Here is a 19,619-nt window from a genome sequence, read left to right on the forward strand (position 1 = left end):
TTTTTTTTTTTTTTTTTTTTTTTTTTTTTTTTTTTTTTTTTGAGACAACGTTTCGCTCTTGTTACCCAGGCTGGAGTGCAATGGCCCGATCTCGGCTCACCGCAACCTCCGCCTCCTGGGTTCAGGCAATTCTCCTGCCTCAGCCTCCTGAGTAGCTGGGATTACAGGCACGCGCCACCATGCCCAGCTAATTTTTTTGTAGTTTTAGTAGAGACGGGGTTTCACCATGTTGACCAGGATGGTCTCGATCTCTTGACCTCGTGATCCACCCGCCTCGGCCTCCCAAAGTGCTGGGATTACAGGCTTGAGCCACCGCGCCCAGCAATTTTGTATTTTTAATAGAAATGGGGTTTCTCCATATTGGTCCGGTTGGTCTCAAACTTCCAACCTCAGGTGACCCGCCTGCCTCAGCCTCCCAAAGTGTTGGAATTACAGGCAGGAACCACCACGCCCAGCCTAGTTAACATGTTTTATGTGTTTTATTAAACACAATAAGCTTTTAAAAATTATTTATAAAATTTCTTTATAAAATAATTTTTCCCCACAACAATATCATTAGAGATTTTTGATGACATAAATTAATCTTTTTTCTTCCCATTGATAGAAGTTAAAAAAAACTAGAAAAAAAAGAAAATGAGTCATTATATCAAAAAGACTCCTGCATGTATGTGCTTATCACAGCACAATTCACAATTGCAAAGATATGGAATCAACCTAAGTGTCCATCAACCAATGAGTGGATAAAGAAAATGTGATACACACACACACACACACACCATGGAATACTACGCAACCATAAAAGAATGAAATTTTTGCAGCAACTTGAATGGAACTGGAGGCAATAATTCTAAGTGAAGTAACTCAGGAATTGAAAACCAAGTATCACATGTCCTCACTTATAAGTGAGACCTAAGCTATAGGTATGCAAAGGCATATAGAGTGGTATAAAGCAGCAGTCCCCAAACTTTCTGGCACCAGGGACTGGTTTGGTGGAAGACAATGTTTCCACGGACAGTGGGGCAGGGGTTGGTTTCAGGATGAAACGATTCTAGCTCAGATCATCAGGTATTAGGTTCTCATAAGGAGTGTGTAACCTAAATTGTGAAGTGTGTGCAGTTCACAATAGGGTTCGCCCTTCTACGAGAATGTGATGCTGCCATTGATCTGACAGGAGGCAGAGCTCAGATAGTAATGCTTCCTTGCCTGCTGCTGACCTCCTGCTGTGTGGCCTGGTTCCCAACAGGTCACAGACACAGACTGTGTGGCCCAGGGGGCTGGGGACCCCTGATACAATGGACACTGAAGACTCAGAAAGAGGAAGGGTGGGAGGGGGCAAGGAAAGAAAAACTATCTATTGGGTACAATGTACGCTACTCAGGTAACAGGTGCACTAAAATCCTAGACTTCACCACTATACAATTCATCCACGTAACCAAAAACCACTTGTACCCCTAAAGCTACTGAAATAAAAAATTAAAAATAAGAAAACCCAACAAAGCAGGAAAAAAAGAAGAAAAAATGACAAACTGTTTAAAAAGAAAAAAAAAGGCCATACCCAAGAACATTTGTTGACTAAATAATTTAAATTTAAAAGACACAAGAAATCTAGTTTAGTACAAATAAGTATTATAAGCCCAGTAATAATAATTGTTTTCCAAGATTTAAACAGTTCTATGTTTTTCTCCTAAAACTCTCTAAGGTGGTTCACTAGCCACTTTGTGTCCGAGAGTTGACTAGCAGATGTATAATAACTGTATTATGGTATCAATACTTTGCAATTATTAGGAGTATTTTCTTCCACCCTAACTCCCACCCTAGTTTCCTCGACCCCACAAACTTGGAAAAAAAGAGAAGTAAAATTGCCATTTGAGAGATTAAAACCTAAAGATTAAGATATAAGGAATCAAAACAGTGGCTTGTAAACTTTAGTACTCATCAGAATATCCCACAGGGCTTCTTAAAATAGGTTCTGTGCCCCACTCCCAGTTTCTGCTGAAGTTCTGGAGTGGAGCCTAAAAATTTGCATTTCTTACATGTTCCCAAGGTAATGTTGAAGTTGCTGGTGTAGGTACCACATTTCAAGAACCCGTCATAGAAAGAATGACCAAAAATGTTGACAGTAAGGTGTCTGAAGGTATTAACATGCTGGTTTTATCCCTGAGGCTTCTGAAATCGATTAGTGTGAGGTGGCCTGTGAGATATGCCTCTGTCCTCAATGACACAGCAGGTGCCTGAGCTCATAAGACTGAGATAACAAACGCCATACTGTGAGTTCTTTTAGGAAACAGCCTGCTTGCTGCTCTTTCCACAGGCAGATGTTTCATTGTGACATCAAGATGTGACCCAGCGTAGGAGCTGTGCCTTTCTTCCTTCCTCTGTGTGCCCTAGTACTATTTCACTTATTCAAACTACTTGGCATGACTGATAACCAGATAGTTGTAGATGCATAAAAAGAGAAAACTGGAGTGGAGCTAGCTGGAAATAACAAGTCTGTCTCTTTCAAAGTCTCTATGAGCAGATCTGTGAGCAGCACCAGGATGTAAGGCAAGAAGAACTTTTCTCATCTACACATCTACAAACCCCAATTTGGCTCTCTCCTGTCAACATACTAAAAGCAACTTCTTTAAGGAAAAAAAAAAAAAAAAAACCTGCTTTTTCCCAGAATAGAGCAAACTGGTTATACAATGAAATTACCTGTTTCGTAGCCAAAGTCTCCATTTCTAATCGCTTTTTGTTGACATATATTTCCTGTTCAAGATGCTGCTTTGCCTTTTCTAATTCCTCAATTTTGTGATTAGCCTTCTGGTTATTTATTTCCTGCATTTTTTTCCTTTGAGACTCTTCTCTCTTTAAAGAACAATAATAAAAAATAACTCAGGCAAAAATAGTAGCAAAAAAGTATAAAAATCCCTTTCTCTAATCAATGTACAAGAAATTACTCACTAATAGAAAAGTTGCCCTATTAGAGCTTCTCCACTTCATTCAGGTAAATATCACTAGTCAAACTTTTTCGAGTATTCTCTAAAATGGGCTTCTGGGAATATACAATTTCCAGTAAACCAAGGAGGCAGCCATGACTCAAGTGGCTAGAAGACAGAAGTTTCTCTGTTTTTCTTCTTCTTCCAGTAGCCATTGTCTACTATCACTTTTCTTTTTTCTTTGAGACAGGGTCTTACTCTGCCAAGGCTCACTGCAGCCTTGACCACCCTGGGCTAGATGATCCTCCTATCTCAGCCTCCAGAGTAGCTGGGACTACAGGTGCTTGCTACCGTGTCCAGCTATTGTTTTAAACTTTTTGGAGAGACCGGTCTCCCTACATTGCCTCTAGCTGGTCTTGAACTCCTGGGCTCAAGTGATCTGCTGCCTCAGCCTCCTAAAGTGCTGGGATCACAGCATGAGCCACCATGCCCAGCCCTGTTATTTCTTAAAGTAAAAATAAAGAGGACGAAGATTCACTGCAGCTTTGAATCACTAATATCTGATCTCCCCCAGTTCCCTTACAGGGACATAATCAACTTTACAAGCAACACATCATTTGGGGTATGCTGTCAGAAAAAAAAAAAATTCTGCCTTTTACCAATTCTGCTTCCAATGCTTTTATTTTGCTCTCATATGCAGCTTTTTGAGAAGAAAGCTCTTGCTGAGCCATTTCTTTTGCAATCTGGATTCCTTGCATCATTTCTTCCTTGGCCTTCAACTGTGCCTCTTTTATTTCTGCTTCGAGTCTACAAGGTAGCAAGATGTTTACAGGGTACATGTTAAGAATTCTTTATATATCATGATGTGGGGGGGAACCCCCAAGTGCCATGGCAAGGGTCTGAAGCCTGAGCCTGTTCCCATGTAAATATTGATTTAAAAAAGAATTAGAAATGTAGGCACATAGTTATTTGTTTATATAATCCTATATAATCTTAAGGTTTCTCACTTATAATCATAAAGATACATACTCAATATAACCTTTAATTTTACTGATAATTATCGGGTTATGAAGCATGGAACGGAGGTGACACTGTAAACAAAATGATCCTAAGGCAAGCTGCTCTAAGTTCTCTGTCATGCCCACATAAGGACTGCTGGAGGGCACCTCGGCTGTGGGGCAGCACCAGTGCTGGGAAAGCGCCCGCTGTTTAGTCAGCTAGGGAAGGAGATGTCCAAAATGGCCAAGACATCTCCTTCCTGGGGAAGTTTAAAGAAAACTCCGCTTCTCCAAGCTCTTGTGGTACGGCTTGATGGTGGTCAGGTAGGCCCACAGATATCCTGGGGCTTAACTGTCTCTATGTGATGCTGTGCTTCAGTGGTCATGTTCCATGTCCACTCTCACGCTCCGCTTCTGCACCTGGTTTCTCTTTTTCTCAGAAGATAAGAATTAATAACAGTAACAGAATTTTAATGTCCTTGACATTTCTGACAAATATGCAAAACGCGCTGACGCATTAGGTTTTCTCCTTGTCTCAGCTACTTGAAAGTCCTGGGCCCCCTATCTCCAAGACACGTGATTTACCTGACACAATCACTGACCACCATTAACTCACCCTACCTTCCCTGCCCCCTGCTTTGTACTCAATAAAAGTCAGAGTGTCCAGGCACTCGGGGCCACTGCTGGACTCCGCGCTTTGGTTGGCAGTGGACCCCCGGGCCCAGACTTTCTTTTCCCTATCTCTGCGTCTTGTGTCTTTTATTTCTAGTTTCTCGTCGCCACACCAGCAGGGAGGGGCTCACAGGACCCTGTAGGGCTAGACTGTACATCATAACAGCTCTTAATCCTATTGAAAAGTTTTCCATTGAACAGAAGTTTAAACTTTTAAACTTAATTTCTTAAAACTTAATTCCTGACATTCTATTAACAGTGTTTTTAAAATTTTCACTGGCTCTACAATTTTTACACTCAAAATTTAAACACACAGGATGAAAAAATTGCTTATTTCTAACTTAGTTACTATTGCAGATGCCTGACATTAAATAAATATATTTTTCTAATGCTTAAGGAAAATGAATTATATAAAAATATGGTTTCATCATATACAGTACAGTAAATATTATAGTTAATATAATAAATACAAAATAAGGTTATTTTATGTTAAACAAACATTGGTTAGAGCAAAAATTATATTTCATACGTCAATAACCTAATTTATATTAGGAAAATATTGACATGACTAAAAATACATGATACGAGAGCTGATAAGGCAGAGATTGTATCATATATTTTAAGCCATTTATAATAATTTGATGTTTTGATAAGTCAAAACATGAAATTAGCTTTGTCACTTCTCCATATATAGGACAGAAAGAATCAATGATTATAGAAAACTAAAGAGTCTTTCTTCTCAATAAAATCAGTGCTTTAGTAACCATATTACACATAAATTTCCATTCCCAATTTTACTGAAAAAGAGAATAAGAATATTAGAAGAAAGCAAGCTAGTGGATTTCGCAGCTAAAGAGATAGGATAATGGCTATTGTTTAATGGATATAGAGTTTCAGTTTGGAATAATAAAAAATTTCTGGAGATGGATGATGGTGATGGTTGCACACAATGTGAAGGTACTAGGGTGGGCACAGTGCTTCATGCCTGTAATCCCAGGACTTTGGGAGGCCGAGGCAGGTGGGCTGCTTGAGCTCATGAGTTCGAGACCAGCCTGGGCAACATGGTGAAACTCCATCTCTACAAAAAAATTAAAAAATTAGCCAGGCATGGTGGTGTGCATCTGTAGTCCCAGCTGCTCAGGAGGCTGAGGTGGGAGGACGGCTTGAGGCCAGGAGGTAGAGGTTGCAATGAACTGAGATCATGCCAACTGTACTCCAGCCTGTACAACAGAGCCAGACTTTGTTTCAAAACAAAACAATGTGAAGGTGCTTAATGCCACTGGACTATACAATTAAAAATGGATAACTTGGTAAATTTTGTGCTATTTATATTGTATTCAATTTAAAAAAATTCTTTCTAAAGGGCAAAATCAGGTTGAGGCTTTTTAAAAGGTGACAAAGCAGTTAGTCTAGCCCATAACTAGTTCTTGATTCCTCGTCCTTTCATCCTCCTAAGTCATCAAGCCTTGTCGATCTTATCTCCTGCATGTTTCTTTCCTACCTAACCACACTATATTTACCTTACTTCAATAATCTCTTCGCTGTATTTGCAGGTTTTAAGCTTGCTCTATCTCTAATCCATTCTCCAAATTTCAATGTTGGTGATCTCTCTAAAAACGTGATTCTGATTATGAGTGTCTCATGTCTGCTCAAAATTCTTTAATGTTTCCCTAATCTTTTAAGAGAAAGTCCAAACTCTTTAGCATTTTATTTGTATATACTTTATCAGTTAGCTTACAAGGATAGCGCTTATGCCAGAAATCCTACAATACTGCATGAACTAAAACTGGGGCACAAGAAGAAAAGAAAACAAAAGTACACCCTCCCAGTCTTTCTCTGGCTAAATTTGAATCGTCTATTGGGATTCTCCTCTACAGAACATCTTCTCATCTTCCAGAAACCTTTGCTGATAACTGGTCAGGGCCAGGTGTCACCCCATGAGCTCCCATACCACACAGTGCAGGACTCTTTCAGAGCACGGTGTCATAGCACTGTTAAAACCGTCAGCCCCGTGAGATGATGAATTCCTCCAGGACATGAGCTAAATTTCAATCCTTACTCTTTATATCCCCAGCATTTGGTACAGTGAGACACATAATAGATGCTCAATAAATATTTGCTGAACTAATGAATGCACCAAGAGAAAAAAATAATATCACTAGAAACTAGCACCCAAAGATTTAATTACTAGAGATTGGCACAACGTGATGAACTCTGTTGTAGCTCTCTCTCATACACTTACTATTTCATATCAACAGCAATACTTACTGTGATCTCTGTGCCATGAGCAACTCATTTTTTGCAAATTCGAAGTCTTTTGGACCCTCACTTATAAGAGGATCTCTTCCAGATGGCTTTCCTCCTTTCTGGACTTCTACTGGATGGTTAAATCTAAAATAATGATCTCCACCAAGAATCACTCGATCACCCTAAAGCACACAAAAGAATTAACTACTTGAGGTGAGTCTCAACCAAAAAATTACACAAGGAAATTCATTATGCCCAAAAATTCAATATAATCTAGTGTTAATGATAAACATAAACATCATAGCAACTAACATTTATTACTTTTTTTGTTGTTTTGGGACAGAGTATTGCTGTCGCCCAGGCTGGAGTGCAATGGCTCAATCTCAGCTCACTGCCACCTCGGCTTCCCGGGTTCAAGCAATTCTCCTGCCTAGGCTGCCTGAGTAGCTGGGATTACAGGCACGCGCTACCATGCCCAGCTAATTTTTGCATTTTCAGTAGAGACGGGGTCTCACCATGTTGGCCAGGCTGTTCTCAAACTCTTGACCTCAGGATCCATCTACCTCAGCCTTCCGACATTTACTACTTTGTATATACCAAACACTGCATTAAGCACGTTACATATACAGTCATATGTCTCTTAGCAACAGGGATATGTTCTGAGAAATGCACTGTTAGATGATTTCATAGTTGTGTGAACATCATGGAATGTATTTACACAAACCTAGATGGTATAGCCTACTACACACCTAGACTACATGGTATAGCCTATTGCGCCTAGTTACAAACCTGTACAGCGTGTTACTGTACCGGACACTGTAGGCAACTATAGCACAATGGTAAATATTTGTATATCTAAACAGAAAACAAAATAGTAAAAATACAGTATTATAGTGTTATGGGACCGCTGTTGTATATGTGGTCCCTCACTGCCCAAAACATCCTGAGGTGCATGACAGCATGTTATCACATTTACGACTCACAACAACTCAGTGAGATATATATAATCATGCCAATTTTTGGAATGAGGAAACCAAAGAGCACAAAGCTTAGTAACAACAGATATTCTTTGAGAGCTTACTATTTGCAGATACTGTTCTAGGAACTATATACACAAATTACTATTTCTGCTGATCCTTCACTATCCCTGAAAGGCAGGATATATAAAGTCACAAGGCATCTGGGTTTGCCTGCAACATACTGCTGACATTTTTTCTCCTGATGTAATGATTAATAATGATCTCAAAAGTGTCCTGACTTGGGTGATATTGTTTGATCACCTAGTTAAATAATTTGCCAAAGGTCACGTAGCAATGGCAAAGCCAAGGTTTCAACCCTATCTGGTCTGATTCTAAAGCCTAGCTCTTATAGGACACCTAATTATACTGCTAGTGGTCAGCTCTTCAGGTACTGATTCATATAAAAGTAACTTCTGTCTTTGCACAAAAGAAAGCAATTAATAGGAAAATTAATTTTGAAACGAAGAAGTCCTTAATCTACTTCAACGCCCTTACCTTAGAGAGGAAACTACAATTCAAAGCAATTCAATGGCTTTTCTAAAGTCAAACAGTTTCTTATGCCGTAGCACCCATCCACTTACATGATGTAACACTGTGAGTTCCAAAATATGTTTTCCATTTATGTATGTCTTTGCTTCCCCAACTGGGACAATACTCACTGTTCCAGCAAAATTTTTGATAATACTGTTAAAATAAGAAACACATTGTTACAATTATAGAACACACTAAAACATAGAAAAAGGCAATATGGGATAATTCTTCTTGGGCTATTCCTTTGGTGTTAAGGTTCATACCAATATGCAACAATAACAAGGTTATTTTATTTTCCTCCAACTAGATTTGTTGTTGTTGCTGTTGTTGTTTTGAGACGGAGTCTTGCTCTGTCGCCTTGGCTGGAGTGTAGTGGTGCAATCTCAGCTCACTGCAACCTCTGCCTCCTAGGTTCAAGCAATCCTCCCACCTAAGCATCCCAAGTAGTGGAATTACAGGCACCCCTCACTATGCCCAGCTAATGTTTGTATTTTAGTAGAGACAAGGTTTTGCCATGTTGGCCATGCTGATCTTGAACTCCTGACCTCAAGTATTCCAAAGTGCTGGGATTACAGGCATGAGCCACTGTGCCCAGCATCCAACTAGATTTTGAAGTTTGGTGAAAAAAACCTGGCCTCTAGCAATCCGATCCACCAGCTGTGGAAACATTTTTCATTGGATGTATTTTCATTATAACTTCTTTGAAAAACAAACAAAAAACTTCCCCAAAAAATTAAAAAAAAAAACAAAACCTAAAGCAAAAAACATTAACACATTGACACCTATTTCTTTTGAATAAAACAGTTTTAAGTGCTTTTTAAATTTCTAAGTTGATGGTTTTACATATGAGCTTTAAAAACAGAAAGAACAAATACTTTTCCCCTCTTGAAAAAAGTGGGGTACTACAGAGGAAAAAAAAAGCATGGAGATGAAAACATACTCAAGTCACCTAATCAACTGGATGACAAGCTGATACTGTGGAAAATCAGCTATAAGTGCTATATATTTCTTTGAGTCTGTTTATTCAGGGAATAGGAAATAAACTCCAAAGTCCAATTCATCTTTGGATTAACTGGATAGAAAGAAAAGGAAAACTGCAACAAAAGCTGAGTCCTAACCAAAGACCTTTTTAGCTGTTGATTAGGCTCCAAGATCTGTAATTGGAGAACAATAGTTCAATTAAAGCATCTAGAGAAAAGTATATAGAAAAAACAGTTCATCCTTAGGCATTACATCCCTCCCACCGGTCTAGTGCCTTATCCACAAAGTGCGCTTGTTCTGATCCCTTTCCTTTCCTAATTCTGTCCACTCTGCTCTCAAAATTCCATGGCCTACAATTCTGAACTCCCCACAATCTCGCTTCAACCACCAACCTCCCTCATCTGCCACTATTTCCTTATAAGAACTCCATTTCACACTCAACCAACCATACGAATGCTCTGAATTTGCCTTAATGTCAGCTTTCCTTTCTTTGAGTCATTCCTTCCAGAGGTTAAGAAAAGTCACATCCTCTCCCTTATTGCAACCATTCTTGAAGGTGCAACTTTCAGTCCTCCAAGAAGCTATTCTTTAGGGCTTAAATTAGAAGTCAATTCTGCCTTCTCTTTACTTTTAAGTAGTAAGAATGCAGTACTCATCTAACACATAATATGCATTAATGGATACTGAAGTTCTTTTTATCTCTTTCATATGACCAGCCTCAGCCATGGAGTTCTCGTATTCATTAAGCCTCCAAGCGCCAGGTATGTGTCAGCAATGCAGACAGACATGAAACCAGCTCTCATGAAGTTCACGGTCTACTGAATGAGATAAACTGACGAAGGGAATAAAAATGAAAGTAGAGACTTAGAGGCAAGCAGTGGGCTTCCAAGTTCCTTAGTGGACTCTTAACTCTTTGGGAGCATGTTCTGTATCTTTGTCACAGATATTAATAATACTGTATTTATTTGTTAAATAAAATAATTAATAGAAAAACAAAAGAACCTAAAGAAACGAGGATATGCCCTACCAGATATAAAGGTTCATGGTCAGGTGTGGTGGCTCTGGATTACACCTGTAATCCCAGAACTTTGGGAGGCCAAGGTGGGTGGATCATATGAGGTCAGGAGTTGGAGACCAGCCTGACCAACATGGCAAAACTGTCACTACTAAAAATACAAAAATCAGCTGGGCGTGGTGGCATGCACCTATAATCCCAGCTACCAGGAAGGCTAAGGCATGAGAATTGCTTGAACCCAGGGCTAAAGGTTACAGTGAGCCAAGATTATACCACTTCATTCCAGCCTGGGTGACAGAATGAAACTCCATCTCAAAAAACAAGAAAAAAGATATAAAGATTCATTACAGGCCAGGTGCAGTAGCTCACACCTGTAATCCCAGCACTTTGGGAGGCCGAGGTGGGCTGATCACCTGAGGTCAGGAGTTTGAGACCAGCCTGGTCAACATAGTGAAACCCTATCTCTACTGAAAATACAAAGATTTCCCAGGTATGGTAGTGGGTGCCTATAATCCTAGCTACTCGGGAGGCTGAGGCAGGAGAATTGCTTGAACCCAGGAGGCAGAGATTGCAGTGAGCTGAGACGGTGCCATTGCACTCCAGCCTGAACAAAACTCCATCAAGAAAGAAAAGAAAAGAATAGAAAGAAAGAAAGATCGATTCATCACAAAGCTCAAGTAATTAAAAGACTATAGGGTATTAGTAGGAAGAAACAGTTTCCCATATTTTTAGAAATTTTTTGTAGGAGTGCTATAGATCCCAAAAGAAGCAATAAACTATTTAACATATGGTACTGAGAGAAACGGCTATTCACATGGAAAATAAATGAATTTAGATCCCTAATTCACACCCAATAAAAAATTCCAGACATCCAAGAACTTAAATGTGAAAGCAAAACTTCAAAACATCTAGAAGACAGAAATAAAGATGTTCTTTGAAACCAACGAGAACAAAGACATAACGTGCCAGAATCTCTGGGACACATTTAAAGCAGTGTCTAGGGGGAAATTTATAGCAATAAATTCCCACATGAGAAGCAAGTAAAGATCTAAAACCAACATCATCAAAATTGAAAGAGCTAGAGGAGTAAAATCAAAAAAACTCAAAAGCTAGCAGAAGACAAGAAATAACTAAGATCAGAGCAGAACTGAAGGAGACAGAGACACAAAAAAACCTTCAAAAAAATCAATAAATCCAAGAGCTGGTTTTTTGAAAAGATGAACAAAATAGACAGACCACCAGCCAGATTAATAAAAAAGAAAAGAGAGAAGAATCAAATAGATGCAATAAAAAACGATAAAGGGGCTATCACCACCCATTCCACAGAAATACAAACCACCATCAGAGATGACTACAAACAACTCTATGCACATAAACCAGTAAACCTGGAAGAAATGGATAAATTCCTGGACACTTGCACCCTCCCTGGTTTAGACTTCTAAACCAGAAAGAAGTCGAAACCCTGAAAAGACCAATAACAAAAGCTGATGTTGAGGCAGCAATTAAGAGCCTACCAACCAAAAAAAGCCAAGGTCCAGATGGGTTCACAACTGAATTCTACCAGACATACAAAGAGGAGCTGGTACTACTCCTTCTGAAACTATTCCAAACAATACAAAAAGAGGGAATCCTTCCCAAATCATTTCATGAGACCAACATCATCCTGATACCAAAACTGGCAGAGACTCAACAAAAAAAGAAAACTTCAGGCCAATATCCATGATGAACATAGATGCAAAAATCTTCAATAAAATACTGGCGAACCGATTGCAACAGCACATCAAAAAGCTTATCCAGCATGATCAAGTAGGCTTCATCCCGAGGATGCAAGGCTGGTTCAACATACACAAGTCTATAAACATAATTCACCACATAAACAGAACCTAAGACAAAAACCACATGATTATCTCAAGAGATGCAGAGAAGGCCTTCAACAAAATTCAACAGCCCTTTATGCTAAAACCTCTCAATAACCAAGGTATCAATGGAACATATCTCAAAATAATAAAAGCTATTTAAGACAAACCCACAGCCAATATCTTACTGAATGGGCAAAGACTGGAAGCACTCCCTTTGAAATCTGGCACTAGACAAGGATGCCCTCTCTCACCAATCCTATTCCATATAGTATTGGAAGTCCTAGCCAGAGCAATCAGGCAAGAAAAAGAAATAAAGAGTATTCAGTTAGAAATGGAGGAAGTCAAATTGTCTCTATTTGCAGACGACATGATGTATATTTAGTAGAACCCATCATCTCAGCCCAAAATCTCCTGAAACTGATAAGCAACTTCAGCAAAGTCCCAGGATACAAAATCAATGTGCAGAAATCACAAACATTCCTATACACCAACAACAGACTAACAGAGAGCAAAATCATCAGTGAACTCCCATTCACAATTGCTACAAAGAGAATAAAATATCTAGGAATACAACTAACAAAGGATATAAAGGATCTCTTCAAGGAGAACTACAAACCACTGCTCAAGGAAGTAAGAGAGGACACAAACAGATGGAGAAACATTCCATGTTCATGGTTAGGAAGAATCAATATTGTGAAAATGACCATACTGCCCAAAGTAATTTATAGATTCAATGCTATCCCCATCAAGCTACCTATGACCCTCTTCACAGCACAGGAAAAAGCCACCTTAAACTTCATATGGAACCAAAAGAGAGCCCACATAGCCAAGACAATCCTAAGCAAAAAGAACAAAGTTGGAGGCATCTCACTGCCTGACTTCAAACTATACTACAAGGCTACAGTAATCAAAACAGCATGGTACTGGTATCAAAACAGGGATATAGACCAATGGAACAGAACAGAGTCGTTAGAGGCAATGCCACACATCTACAACCATCTGATCTTTGACAAACCTGACAAAAACAAGCAATGGGGAAAGGATTCCCTGTTTAACAAATGGTGTTGGAAAAACTGGCTAGCCATGTGCAGAAAACAGAAACTGGAGCCCTTCCTGACACCTTACACTAAAATTCACTCCAGATGGATTAAAGACTTAAACATAAGACCTAACACCATAAAACCCCTAGAAGAAAACCTAGGCAAAACCATTCAGGACATAGGCATAGGCAAGGACTTCATGACTAAAACACCAAAAGCATTGGCAACAAAAGCCAAAATAGACAAATGGGATCTAACTAAACTCCAGAGCTTAAGCAAAAGAAACAATCATTAATTAGAGTGAACCAGCAACCAACGGAATTCGAAAAAAATTTTACAATGTACTCATCTGACAAAGGGCTAATATCCAGAATATACAAAGAACTAAAACAGATTTACAAGAAAAAAACAAATAAACCCATTCAAAAGTAGGCAAAGGACATGAGCAGACACTTTTCAAAAGAAGACATATATGAAGCCAACAAACATATGAAAAAATGCTCATCATCACTGGCCATTAGAGAAATGCAAATCAAAACCACATTGAGATACCATCTCACACCAGTTAGAACGGCGGTCATTAAGAAATCTGGAGACAACAGATGCTGGAGAGGATGTGGAGAAATAGGAACACTTTTACACTGTTGGTGGGAGTATAAATGAGTTCAACCATTGTGGAAGACAGTGTGGTGATTCCTCAAGGACCTAGAAATAGAAATTCCATTTGACCCGGCAATCCCATTACTGGGTGTATACCCAAAGGATTATAAATCATTTTATTATAAAGACACATGCACACGTATGTTCATAGCGGCACTGTTTACAATAGCAAAGATCTGGAACCAACCCAAATGCCCACTGACGATAGACTGGACAAGGAAAATATGGCACATATACACCATGGAATACTATGAAGCCATAAAAAACCATGAGTTCGTGTCCTTTGTAGGGACATGGATGAATCTGGAAACCATCATCCTTAGCAAACTGACACAAGAATCAAACACCACATGTTCTCACTCATAGGCGGGTGTTGAAACACGAGAACATATGGACACAGGGAGCGGAGCATCACACACTGGGGTCTGTTTGTGGGAATAGGGGAGGGACAGCAGGCGGGTAAGGAGGTTTGGGAGGGATAACATGGGGAGAAATGCCAGATATAGGTGACGGAGGGATGGAGGCGGCAAACCACATTGCCATATATGTACCTACACAACAATCCTGTATGTTCTGCACATGTACCCCAGAACCTAAAGTGCAATAAAATATACATATATTTTTAAAAAGGTTAAAATCCTAAAACATATTTATATAGTTACACCAGAAATCTCATGAAGGATTGGCAACTCCTACAAATTATTAAGAAACAAATGAATCAGTTGAAAAATAGAAGACATGGACAGTCAAGTCACAGAATAGTAAGCAAAAATGGCCAATCTACACATGAAAAGATGTTCAACCTTATTATTAACCAGAAATGTAATGAATCCATAAAAAGACAATATTTTATGTTCATCAGATTGGCATAAATTAAAATCTGACAGTACTAAGTATTGGCAAGGATGTGGAGTAACACGTATTCTCAATGCCAATGGGAATAAAAACTGGTAATCATTTTGGAAAACAACTTGAAATTATCTACTGAAGTTGAACATGTACATATTCTAAAACCTATTATCTTTACTCTTAAAAAGTGCTTCCTAAATTTTATATGAGATAAATTCATACAATGGAATACTTCGTAGCAGTGAAAATAAAACAGGACCAATGTACATAAATCTTAGAAACACAATGCAGAGTCACAAAGGTTTACATACATTATCATTCCAACAATATACAGAAGTATTATTCCATTGTAATGAACAAAATTAACATAAAACATTTTTAAATTGGTCAATCCAACCAAAAATTCTGCTATGTAAGATACATGGTTTACTTTCATGTGCATCATTATAACTGCAAAAGAGATACTATTCTTCAATCAACAGATCAAGGATGCCAAAACAAAAACAGAGAGAGCATTACACTGTACTTTATATTGAGAGTAACTGACCTTGTCTTCCTTACAAAACATGCAGAATGTATGTTTTTCCTGGCCAAACAATGAGTTTGAAGAATTATACCAAACGGTCAGCATCAGAGAATATGCCATATGAAGGCAACCACATGTTATCAAGATATAGAACAGGTGCCTTTTTTATTTTAGAGGATTAACATACCAATGATCATCAGCAATCAGCACCCCAGATAACTGAATATCATGGCTTGAGTTTGGCTTATACTTTCCGACTGTAGTTGTTCCTTCTTTTATCATATATAGCAGCATCTCTGATAGCTGTGGATCTTCATTCAGATTAACAAGGTTTGGCAAATGATTGTCCATTTGAAATGTAATTCCTGCTTTCTGGTAGAAGTCAGAAAAAGAAATTAATCTTAATCACAGTATGAAATTGTTAAATTCACCTAAAACAAATAGTCTATATTAAACATTAGAACAATTTCTATAAGAAGTCTCAACAAATTAGATTTTTACATATTTTTTTTTTTTTTTTTTTGAGACAGAGTCTCATCCTGTCATCCAGGCTGGAGTGCAGTGGTGCAATCTTAGCTCGCTGCAACTTCTGCCTCAAAGGTTCAAGGGATCCTCCTGCCTCAGGCTCCCGAGTAGCTGGGACTACAGGCACATGCCACTGCACCCAGCTAATTTTTGTATTTTTAGTAGAGACGGGGTTGTGTCATGTTGGCCAGGCTGGTCTCAAACTCCTGACCTCAGGTGATCCACCCGCCTTGGCCACCCCAAGTGCTGGGAGTACAAGCGTGAGCCACCACGCCCGGCCATAAACATTTTTTAGACTCTCTCCTCCTTCCGTAGAATCTCTCCTTTGTGACCTCCCTGTAACTGTTACCTTCTTTGTCCTTCACCATCCTCAGTCTACTCATATATCAATCTAACATCACTAAATTGTGTCTATTCTTATCGACTGGCCATCTCCAGAATAGATCAGTTTCTTTTGTTGCATCTTCATTGCCATCACCTTAGTCAGGCCCCTGTCAACTCACACCAAAACTACTGAAGCAGTCTCCTGATCACTGTCAACCCCTTCTGTTATCAAGCCATCTCATATCCTAACCCAGATTAATTCTCTTGAACAGGTACCCTCATAATGTAAATTCCCTGGTCACTTTCAACAGCTTCTCACTTCCTACAGGATAAAACTTGATTTCCTTGGCCTGCAAATCAAGTCCTTCATAAACTAATCTTAACGTATCTTTCCAATTTTATCTCCTTATGATCTCATATAAACTACTTCCAATAAAACTGATCCACACAACCTTTCTAAAGACACCTCAAACTTTTCTACCTTTACTTTCACAAAATTTCCTCTTCAGAGACTGCTCTGTTTCTTTTCTCTTCCTATTAAAATCTTATGCAAACTTCAAAGCCCATCTCAAATGCCACCTCTTCTATGAGGTTGGACTGGCCATGCCCAAGGAATTTTCCTTCCTTCTCCTGAATTCTTATAGTACTGTCCCACTGCCAATCACTTGAAATACTTTTCATTACATAAGTTTCAACCATATGAAACTGCCAGTGTTCAACCATTCTTTACCTACAAAAATGGAATTGCTTATGGCTCGATCTAATGAAATCATGTTGCATTTTAGTCTTCTATTTACATTTTGTAAATCTTTCTCTGGATCACAAGCTCTCTGAGGGATGAAACTGTATTTAATAACCTTGGCTTCCCCTGTTCCTGGCACAGCATAGACATTTAATATGTATCTGTGAAACCAAAGTAAATATTACAAGATGGTTTATTCATACTCTCAACTTTCCAACTAGCTTAATGGGCTAGCTCTAAGCAATCAATCTTGATCTTAACATTTCTTTATATTAATTTTCCTTATGGTATTGCTTTGTACAGAGGCAGTATACAGTAAGTATTTGAAACACTAAATTTACATGCATTGGCATATTGGCAATATTTATTTCTTGGCATATTTATTTTATTTTCAAATCAGTTGAGAAAGTTGAAATGATACCTGTAACTCTTTTGTTTCTTGAAGTTTTCTTTTTTCAGCTTGTTCAAACTTTTCTTTCCATAGTCTTTCCAAAGACAAAGAAAATAAGAGTTAAAAACATCCAGATATATAAGACTGAGAGTCAAGAGACAATCAGTGAAAATTAGGGAACTATCCAGTAATATTTAAAATATGATAGTCTGGGATTGGGCTGCTCTATTCATAAGGAAGGTAGGGGAAAAGATTCAGTATCCTCTTGGGGTCCCTACCAGTCCTATGATTCCACAGCAACAGACTTAACATTTAAAGGACTGACTATATTCTACCTTTGCATTTCTGCCATGTCTCTCTCCTGTTGATGCAGTTTCATTCTTAAGGATGTTATTTCTTGCCGACAGAGCCTGTATCGTTCAGGGTCAACATTCTGATTGTTTCTCTGAGCAGCTTTTAGCTTTTCAATTTCTGCCTTCAATTCTGAAGATTTATACAAAGATACATGAAAATTACATTTAATATATAATGATTTCCATAGTAAGCACAATCCTACAATCTTCCATTTCATTTGAGGTTTTTAATACAGTATTACTAAATAAAACAGAATATTGGAAAAATCAGCTTTACTTTTATAACCTATAAATCTTTACTTAGTCTTAACCTGAAATATGCTCCCATATTAATGATTTTTCCCTGTTCATAAGTACAAAAGCTATATAATGTATTGACCAAAGTGGGACACTTTTGAGAGGCAAAGGGGGGACTGTTAAAGTGAAAGTATGTTTATTTAAAAAGTAAAGGAATAAAAGAATGCCTACTCACTAGGCAGAGCAGCCAAGATCAAAGATTTTTCCAGCTAGAATTCAGAATACTTATTTTATTTTATTTTACTTTATTTTTGAGACAGAGTCTCACTGTCACCCTAGGCAGAGTGCAGTGGTGAATCTCAGCTCACTGTAACCTCCACCTCCCGGGCTCAAGCAATTCTCCTGCAGCAGCCTCCTGAGTAGCTGGGATTACAAGCACCCACCAGCATGCCCAGCTAATTTTTGTATTTTTAGTAGAGATGGGGTTTCACCATGTTGGTCAGGCTGCTCTCAAACTCCTGACCTCAAGTGACCCACCTGCCTTGGCCTCCCAAAGTGCTGGGATTACAGGCATGAGCCACCATGCCCAGCCCGGAATACTTATTTTTAATGAAAATAGTCCCATTCATGAAATAGAAGGGATCCAAAAGGGAAAGGATAGATCAGAATAGAGAAAACAGATTCTTCCCTGGCTCACACATCTGAAATGTCTATCACCTGCTGCTGCTAAAAAGGGCCAGAAGACAAAGGGCGATGAAAACATGATAGTTCTACATCAGCAAAGATAAAACTGTACAAATCAAGAAATCTTGCAGGCATTAAAGTCTATTCTAAATTGATGCTTAGCTAGAGATAAAGAGAAAGCAGTATTTAGCATAAATAAGTTCAACCTATGTTAGAAACTCAAGCTTAAATTGCCTTTGGATCAATGAACTAAGCATGAGCAGAGCTAGTACATAAAACGACAATGGAAGAAAGGGACCATAAAAGAAAAATAACAAATAGTTTCATTGGTATTTTGCTGTACACATCTATGACTCAGTCTGTAAATGTATTGTTTAATGCTTGCTGTTTCCCCTTTACCCATACTCTGTTCTCTGTGGGTTTTTTTCTGATTGTTTTTCTCCTTATTACTTATTCTCTTTCACTCTGCCCTTCTACCTATCATACTCCATCGCTATAGGCTAATGACTAGAATCTATTAAAATAGGTACAGAAAAAAAACCTTTGATTTTCATAAATTACATATTTTAAGACTACAACTAATATTTGAGACTAAACTGTGGCAAAATAATTTTTAAATTCTGAGAAAATATTCACCTCTAATTAACTTAGCATTCATATCTTCATTTACTTTGGCAATGTTGACTATTAAACGGGCTTGGTTAGCATATCTAAGTGTGCTTAATGTTTCTTCTATGTTGCTGGCAGCGGGACTAATCGTAGCAATCATTGCAGTTTTTGAATTTCCACCCAGACTTTCTTTTAACAGCCTGCAAGGAAAAAAAGTCATAATTAGACTTTGCTTCTACAACAACCTAATAACAGTAGTTATCAAGAAAGCACAAAACAAACTAATAGGGTACATAATACAGTATTATTATATTCTACTCAAATACCATTTAAAACTTTTTCTGGTGTTTGTAACCATTTCTAGATCTCATAAACACTTTTTTTCTCTTACACTTTTTATATTGTTTCATGAGGCAACAGTCTGTGCAGACTTTAAAAT

The 19,619-nt window shown here is 38.3% G+C and overlaps 1 protein-coding gene across 2 annotated transcripts in view; it reads right to left on the reverse strand.

Moving 5' to 3' along the window:
- The window catches only part of KIF14 (kinesin family member 14), a 73,268-nt gene that overhangs the window by 36,103 nt on the left and 17,546 nt on the right, over positions 1-19,619 (reverse strand). For both annotated transcript variants that reach the window (XM_032288656.1, XM_032288657.1), the window contains 8 exons: positions 19,208-19,380; positions 17,633-17,780; positions 17,328-17,391; positions 15,503-15,687; positions 8,436-8,538; positions 6,857-7,017; positions 3,578-3,725; positions 2,695-2,847 (listed from right to left, as the gene is read on the reverse strand). In XM_032288656.1, the coding sequence (XP_032144547.1) occupies positions 2,695-2,847; positions 3,578-3,725; positions 6,857-7,017; positions 8,436-8,538; positions 15,503-15,687; positions 17,328-17,391; positions 17,633-17,780; positions 19,208-19,380 (1,135 nt within the window). The remainder of the gene's footprint in view (positions 1-2,694; positions 2,848-3,577; positions 3,726-6,856; positions 7,018-8,435; positions 8,539-15,502; positions 15,688-17,327; positions 17,392-17,632; positions 17,781-19,207; positions 19,381-19,619) is intronic.

This window comes from Sapajus apella, unplaced genomic scaffold, assembly GCF_009761245.1.
Source record: "Sapajus apella isolate SASKATOON/1434 unplaced genomic scaffold, GSC_monkey_1.0 scaffold22, whole genome shotgun sequence".
NCBI classification, from domain to species: Eukaryota; Metazoa; Chordata; class Mammalia; order Primates; family Cebidae; genus Sapajus; species Sapajus apella.